This window comes from Telmatherina bonti (genome assembly GCF_933228915.1).
Source record: "Telmatherina bonti genome assembly, chromosome: 9".
In the NCBI taxonomy this organism is placed as follows: domain Eukaryota; kingdom Metazoa; phylum Chordata; class Actinopteri; order Atheriniformes; family Telmatherinidae; genus Telmatherina; species Telmatherina bonti.
In genome coordinates, this window is record NC_136627.1 from 34856916 (window position 1) to 34865536 (window position 8621).

General features: G+C 40.7%; 2 protein-coding genes across 2 annotated transcripts; both read left to right on the top strand.

Moving 5' to 3' along the window:
- Positions 1-260: 260 nt before the first annotated feature.
- Positions 261-914, top strand: LOC306760526 (claudin-3-like; the record flags this gene model as incomplete). Its single annotated transcript, XM_079246400.1, has 1 exon — positions 261-914. One exon carries the CDS (start codon positions 261-263, stop codon positions 912-914), a length of 654 nt encoding a protein of 217 aa, XP_079102526.1.
- A 3136-nt stretch (positions 915-4050) lies between these two features.
- On the top strand, positions 4051-4698 carry LOC306760527 (claudin-3-like; the record flags this gene model as incomplete). The annotated part of the gene is made up of 1 exon (XM_079246401.1): positions 4051-4698. The coding sequence occupies one exon, from the start codon at positions 4051-4053 to the stop codon at positions 4696-4698; it is 648 nt and encodes a 215-aa protein (XP_079102527.1).
- Between the last annotated feature and the right edge of the window lie 3923 nt (positions 4699-8621).

Genomic DNA, 8621 nt, shown 5'->3' on the forward strand with positions numbered 1-8621 from the left:
GTTTACTCGCCCCTCACCCACACAGGTGCGAGCGCTACCGAGGCCGGGGAGGTTAAATGATTAAGCTGGTGCCGTTGACATGCCAAGGCTGTGTGTTTTTGGCTGTTCCGATGAGGTGGGAGTAAAGATAATTTGAACTCTTCCCCAGCCAATACCTGACTGACTCCACCTTCCATCCCAAACAAATCTGATGCTTATTTGAGCCGTTAAGCTTGGAGAGCCCAGAAACATCTGTGTGCTTCTTCTCACACACTTCAGACATGCCTTCAGTCGGACTGGAGATACTCGGAGTGGCTCTGGCCGTCCTGGGATGGATCTCTGCTGTTGTTTCTTGTGCCTTGCCCATGTGGAGAGTGTCAGCTTTCATTGGCGTGAACATCGTCACAGCCCAGACGATCTGGGAGGGCATCTGGATGAACTGCGTGGTCCAGAGTACCGGCCAGATGCAGTGTAAGATCCACGACTCCATGTTGGCTCTGAGCGCTGACCTGCAGGCTGCTCGTGCCCTCACCATCATCTCCATTGTGTTGGGCATTGTGGGACTCCTTGTGGCCATTATGGGGGCAAAGTGCACAAACTGTGTGGATGAAGAAGCAGCGAAGGCTCGGGTGATGATAGCTGCTGGGGCTGCCTTCATCCTGGCTTCTCTCACCCAGATTATTCCCGTGTCGTGGTCCGCCCATTCCATCGTGATGGAGTTCAAAAGCCCAGTGATACCTGAGGCCCAGAAGAGGGAAATAGGAGCAGCTCTGTACCTGGGCTGGGCTGCTGCTGCTTTCCTCCTCATCGGAGGCAGCATCCTTTGCTCCAGTTGCCCACAGCAACCGGAGAAACGGTACGGGCCTCCATCAAAGATCTACTCCCACAGCAGGTCAGCCGCCCCGAGCGGCTTCAACAGGAGAGACTACGTCTGAAGAGACACCTGCTGTTTTCCCACGTATTTATCGTCCTGGAAAAGACTGATCACAGAGAAGTGGGAGGACAGTCACGTCTCTGAAACTTGTATCCGTCTGCTTTCGCATTGGGATGTAGAAACTTGTCAGGTTTTTCCTCTCTTTCTGTGTGTGTGTGTGTGTGTGTGTGTGTGTGTGCGTGTGTGTGTGTGTGCAGGCATTTCTTTTTTACCCTGTCACTACTGGAAGCACTAAACCATATGTTAGCATGTGTTGCAGGTGTGCCCATGATGAACATGTAATGAACATGACGGTATAATGTGTGATCCAGTGTGGAGAATAGATCTGTTTTTAAAAGAAAAACATCAGCGTCATCAGTAAAGAAGAGAAAAATGCTAATTAATGTTTTCTCCTAAGTATTTTAATCTTTCACATGTTGGTTGTTTAATTACATACCTTGTTGTATTTTTTACTTTGCTATTGGCTTAATCTATCATTTACTATTTTTCATTTATTATTGTCAATCCTTTTTCATTTTAACCTGAAAGAATGTTGCATTTTGGAAATAAACATAAAATAACACCTTAAAACCTTTCTTACTTTTTCTTTTAATGTAAATCAGAAAACATCTGTTTATTTTTTTCTCACTTGAATGTGTTGCCACTAATGATACAAAACTGAAAACCGTTGCTCTATTAAAGAGCAGCTGCTTGTAAAACATGGTGTAAGCCTCCATGTCATGGTTGACTGGCCGTTTGATTATGTTTTTTATTAATTCAGTCAGCCCATATTTGAATCTAAAGATAAATTAAAATCATAAAAATGACAACAAATGATACAAAATATAATTACAAAACAACAGAAATGTGAAATTCTTCCTTCATTGCAGAGCAGTGCTGTTAAAGTGTTAAGTTTTATTGTAAGTTACAAAGGGATTTTTCATGCTCACATCTGAATCATGAGCAGATCCAGCAGAAATATACAGAAAACACACAGATTAACTAATAAAAAAAAAATCAAAGTACTTTTAGTAGTTTACTGAAGGTTTTGGGGAATTTCTCAGTCGGTATTCGCAGAAATTTATGTGACAAGGGATGTTTTAATGTTAATATAAACTATAACTAGTAGGTGTGTGCTTGAATCTCCTGTCATGATAGATCAATATTTTAGTAATTTGGGTTTAAATGGGAAGTTTATCATTAACAGAAGCAGTGGAAAGGGACTTGTCTAAACGATACTTGGTAGGAACTACTTTATTCCACCTGTCATGTGTAAAATATGTGGAAGCATCTCAGGGATTCGGCTCACAGCCCAGTTGAACCAGTTAACAAAACTGGCTCGATGCAAATGAAGACACATGTATGAAGACAGTGTATGGTGGCAAAATCACGAACCTCATTAAATGACAAAGAATCAATCATGACAGAACATAATGAGGTTATAATGAGGTGAAGAAGAGGATGAGAGGAAAAGTACAGATGCTGCTGGGATGAGACAGACATTCCTCTCACAGTGTGTTTCCACCAGTACGAAGCTACAACTTAAAATGCACAAATTTTTATCCAGATTTACTAAAAACATTAAGTTTATGTACAAAGGATCAGCGTCATCAGTATCAGCCTGGATTCTACCTGGTATCGGATCACATCACATTAATAAGAAACACAGTAGGAACTAATATAAAACATAAAAATAAACCTTCTTGTTCCCATCAAGATAGAAAATATTCACTTCTAATATTTCCACTGTCTATTTAAGTCCAAACACCATCTACAAGACGTTAAATCAAGACCAATAGATCTGTCAGATGATAAACAAACTTTTGTTAAAGGAATCTACGTGATACTTGACTTTGTTGGCCTAAAATTAGATTTTTGTTTGTTTTTTTAATTAATCTAGAAAACCATGTCTAGAGAATCCACTGGTTAAAACCCACCGAGTCTCCTGAAAGAGCTGGTAGGGCTTTAGCCCCTCTCTGTAAGCACGGTAGCTCGAAAATGAACTTTCTCATCCAAAATATAGTAAGAGAAACCCACCAAAACTTTCAAGATTTTTACATCATGAAACAAGATGATTTCAGCCTCCTGTGTACCCAGACCTGCAGCCTGACCTCTCAGACTGTTGGCTTTATGATAACAAAAACCTGCCTCCTTGTTCGCTTCCCCAGTCAGGTATCTTAACCCATTTTCAGAACAATACACTCATTTTATCTCATACTGGGGGGGTTTCAGCACGAGGTTACAATATGCTGGGGGTTGGCGGCATTCCTCTGGAGATCATCCAGCACAAAAAAAATTCATCCACATTCTGAGTCGGAGTCAATAAGAGCCATCAGACATAATGCTGGCAGGCGAAAACTGCAGCTCGAAGTTAAACCCGGACTGCTCCTGTAAATGTGGAGACTTCCTTCACTTTCAGCTCTCATTGGATGTTTTGTCCCTTACAGCTCGCTAACTTTGGAAATGCAGGGTTTTTACTGAAGTACTTAACATTTAGGAGGCTGTTACTGAGGAACTGAGGAAGGTAGTCTTCATTTATAAACCATTAAAACAACAAAAAAGCTGGTTTTAACAGCAGAATGTGACCTGCAATCCAAAGGACTCGCATTTAAAAACCATTAAAGAAAAACAAAAAGGCTGGGTTTAACAGCAGAATGCAACTCTTAAACATTATTTGTTGCACATTTTTCTAATAAACTTACTTAACCAGTTGTTAGTTGTCAATTTTATGCACACAAAATTATAGGAAGTAAGTTTTAATGCTGCAGTAAGCATAACTCCACCTTAGAAATGGTTTTTGGGCTGTAAAAACATGATCAGATGCACTTTCAGCTGTAAAAGGCCTCTTTGTAGCCAGGCCCTTTGTGAAGCTGGACATGTAAGCTGATAGCAGAGAGTCTTGAGAGTGTCCGGGTCCTTCCTCCCCTTCTAGTGACGTCATCTTCATCACTGACTCCTCCCGTCTACCTGACCTGCCTTATAAAAGGGAATACTGGTCAAGTCAAGGTAACAGATCATCCCTCTTACAGATTCAAGGCCTAAAATTAACTTGATGACCAGTTGGGTCTGTGCTTGACTCCCTCCCGTCCTGGCTATTCCAGTTATCTCCTGCTCAGGTGTGATCCACGTCCAGCAGCAGAGGAGGGAGAACATTCACCATGTCTATAGGCCTGGAGTTGATAGGGATTTCCCTCTGCATTTTGGGATGGATTATTGGTATTGTGGCATGTGCCCTCCCCATGTGGAGGGTCACGGCCTTCATAGGCAGCAACATTGTGACAGCGCAGATCGTCTGGGAAGGCCTGTGGATGACGTGCGTGGTCCAGAGCACAGGACAGATGCAGTGCAAAGTCTATGACTCCATGCTTGCTCTCTCCCAAGACCTCCAAGCTGCTCGCGCCCTCACCGTCATCTCCATCCTGCTCGCCATCCTGGCTGTGCTGGTGGCCATCGCTGGAGCAAAGTGCACCAACTGCATCGAGGACGAGGCGTCCAAGGCAAAGGTGATGATCATCTCTGGAGTCCTCTTCATCATATCGGGCGTCATGCAGCTCATTCCTGTCTCCTGGTCTGCTAACACCATAATCAGGGACTTCTACAACCCGTTACTTATTGATGCCCAGCGGAGGGAGCTAGGGGCTGCGTTGTATATCGGCTGGGCAGCAGCTGCGCTCCTGGTGCTTGGTGGTGGACTGCTCTGCTGCTCCTGTCCGCCACGCGAGACCAGATACAACCCGTCTCGTATGGCTTACTCTGCCCCACGGTCAGTCGGTGGCCCAGGGTTAGAGAGGAAAGACTACGTATGAACCAAGGTCAAAGAGACATTTCTGAAGCTCTGAGTTTCTCTCCACACCGGTGTGTTGATGAAAGAAGTGCTTGTTTAATATTAAATATCTGTATGATGTTGTCGTTTAGACAGACATGCATGAAAGGGACGTTTGTGAGACTTTTTTTTAGTGCTGTATTTCTGAGATCAACATGTTAAATGTTATTGTCTTTGTCAAATTACAGACATTTTATACAGTTTTAGCTTCTTCATGGTTTACGGATGGATTTTTTCTCCCATGAAACTCACAATTTTCTCTTCATTCTGTGAGATAATTTTATTAAAAAGTGGAAGAATTTGCTGTAAGTGTTATGAGCTGAGTTACATTTTGTAAATACTGTAGAAAAACTATCATTTATCTCTTGTCACAGCCAAAGCAGATGATGACTGTGTTCAGCGCAGCCTCTAGATAATTATATGGTAGGAATTTAAGAGATTAGAGGTTTGCAGGAATCTTTAAGTGGTTCATAGTTTTGCACTGAGGCAACGTGAAACAGCCTGGTTTCATCTGGATTTGTATCTAAATATATTCTAAACAACTGACATATGTATTTCATAAATGTTTTTGTTAATAAATTGACAGTTTTTTTTAAGATACAACATTGTCTAATGTTTTATTTAATAAAAAAAACAACATCTATTCTGAAGATTTTAGTTTTTTAAGAGTTCATTTACTCCTGTGTGAGTCATGAAGCGCTAACCAGAATGATGCACAGACAATGTTTGTCTGCGTAACTGCGTAAGAGTACCCGTGATATTTAATCCGGAGGGCTGTATTACGTCCAACTGGCAACTTAACCACACACACTCCAAACAATTAGCCACAAGATCAGTTAACAGGTGGAGGTGAGAAGAGTGAGCACATAGAAGTGGAATCATTCCAGGCCGCATGCATGTTTTTATGTTTTCCAGCTGTTTAGAGACGATAATAATATTCTTTTACTGAACATTGACCAGAAATACCAGAACTATTATTACCAGTTCACCAGTTTGAATCCTGAGCTACTTCTTCCTGTGGTTTTATATCTACAAAGGTCCTTTTATGGTCATATATGTGATCTGTGTTTAACAATTACATGCTGCAAGGGAGCACAACGTCATGCAGAGAGGACATTTACAGGAAATCTAAAGCCTTTCAGCTGAGTTGCATGAGTCATGCCTTCAACCCTAGTTCCAGAAACACACGCAGACACACCTGATGAAGGCAGACTCATGAAAAATGCATTAGTATTTTGCAGTAAATATGAGAGAGGTTACAGAGTGCCATATCATGTTTCCTGACAGCTGTTCTGCACATTATGCTCCCATATCAGTATCTCCTCGGAAGTCACACGGAAGTTTGTTATAATTCCAGTAATTACAGATTACAACTCTTTTAGTCATATCACCTGGATGAGAGGATTTTGCTGCTAAAGTCAGTTTTTTTTTTTTGTTTTTTTTTTGATAAAGTACATTTTAATTAATAAAAGCTCAAACAATTAAACCAATGAATCTTCTCGTATGTTATTTAAGCTCTGAGTTTGGTTATTTAACAAGTTAATATTAATTATCTGAGTTTATTATAACGAAGTAATGTGTTCTCAGAGAAATACTTAATACAACATAAGAAAATGATCTGACTCAGCCATGCTAATAGAGGCATAACAGCCTGATAACTACTCTGCATTTTTACCAGTGTGAGCTGTTCCAGAGACTGGTCTCCATGTTACACCTCCAGGTATGTTTGGTCATTCTTAACCAAATTACTGATTGTCAGACTGGGGGGTTCACAGCAAGCCAAAGACCCCAAAATGAACACCTAATATTTACCTTAAATAGTATTTATTATCATGTTGGGACAAGAAGTTTCAGTTAGTTTACAAATAAACAACCCTGTTAGCCAAAAGGCTGTGATGAAACTCTACCTCATCACATACCTAAAACTGGATGGTTGAGAAAAGAAAGAACAGTCTGTGAGTGTCTCTTCTCATGCACCGCTGGTTCTGGCCCAGCTCTGCTCACGTGACCGATACTGGGGAATGTGAAGGGCAGGGAGGTTGCCTGGCACCTGAACTTAGACAAGGAAAACTACCTCCTTCCTGAATGATGCACTGTCCACTCAGGGAACAGAAACTTACTGAAGTTCTGCAGAAAAAAATCTGAATCCACAGCAGAATATCAGCAGTGTGTCACGTATGCAGCTTCACAGGAGTTCTGTTTTACACACACACCTCTCAGGACGGTGGAGATGTTCAACTGTCAGGTGGAAAATACAGAAAGTGTTCATGCCACACTGATATTACATCATAAATGCAGGATATTTAAGTAGAATTATGGTAATTCAATCATTTCAGGCAATATATAGAAACAAAACTACCAGTTGTGAGAATATCAACATAAAAAAATCAGTGTCTCAGTGACATAGTCATGTGTTGGGTGTTGCTTTGGTCTGAGCCACATGAGGTCTAGCATTGTCTTGCATTAGGAGGAACCCAGGGCCAACTGCACCAGCATATGGTCCCACAAGGGGTCTGAGGGTCTCATCTTGGTACCTAATGGCAGTCAGGCTACCTCTGGCGAGCACATGGAGGGCTGTGCGGCCCTCCAAAGAAATGCCCCCCCCCACACCATTACTGACCCACTGCTAACTGGTCATGCTGGAGGATGTTGCAGGCAGCAGAACGTTCTCCACGGCGTCTCCAGACTCTGTCATGTCTGTCACATGTGCTCAGTGTGAACCTGCTTTCATCTCTGAAGAGCTCAGGGCGCCAGTGGAGAATTTGCCACATCTTGGTGTTCTCTGACAAATGCCAAACGTCCTGCACGGTGTTGGACTGTAAGCACAACCCCCACCTGTGGACGTCAGGCCACAAACAAAATTAAAACAACATAAAATAACACATGTTTATTTATGTATATTTATGTATATATACATACATACATACATCTCCTCCATGTAGTTAGAGAATGTAAGTGTCACATCACTGCTTGAAGTTTTGGTCATTTTACTGTTGAAGCTGTATTACTAAACTACAAACTGTTACCTCAACTTAAAACAAAGCAAAAACAACAATGATTTTTATCACCGTCCAAGGGAAGAGAAGATGTAACCTTTAGTGGATTAATAGAAAATGACTGGAACAACAATCCATCAGGTTGTGGGAAACACAGCTTCCTACTAAACCTGGCTGATGTTTACGTGTTAAGTTTCTGTGCAGGTATGTTTATAACTGTTGCATATCATTATTATTCTGATTTACGTATTCTGTCGTACTGTAGTAGTTTATGTCTATGTGAATACTGTGATCTTAGCAGATCAGAAAATGTTTCCTTTTACAGTGTAAATTAATAAATAAATAAATAAATAAATAAAAGGAATATCAGCTTCGACCAGATAAACAATCTAAGAAAATGATTTTGGCGCCCTCTAGTGGTTAAACTGGAACCATACAAGAAGAAAGAATTATTTTGAGAAAGAGAAAATGAAGGAGTGAAATAAACAAACAGAGACTTCTACTCACACTTTAGGTGTCACATGCTGCTATTCCTGTGTATTATCATTCTTATCTTTTATTTCAGGGTCTTTACTAATGAAGTCACTCCATTGAACCTTATTGTTGTTGGGATGAAAACAGTTTTTCCTTCATTTCAATATTTTTTAAATGTATGATTATTTTTTTATTTCAACGTGAGTGAGACCAAAGAGTAAGAGTACGTAATCACTTTTAATACCCAGATAAGGAGTTTTATTTTCTTCTTTTTAAATGTTTAATGCGCTGTGAGGAAGTCACAACCACAGCATTATTAATACAGTTGTGCTCATATTTATTCATTAAAGAAGGGGAAAAAAAACAGCAGCCTGTAAAATAAGCTGAAATTGACTAAAGTAATAGTAAATAAAAATTTCATGAAAATCATTACATT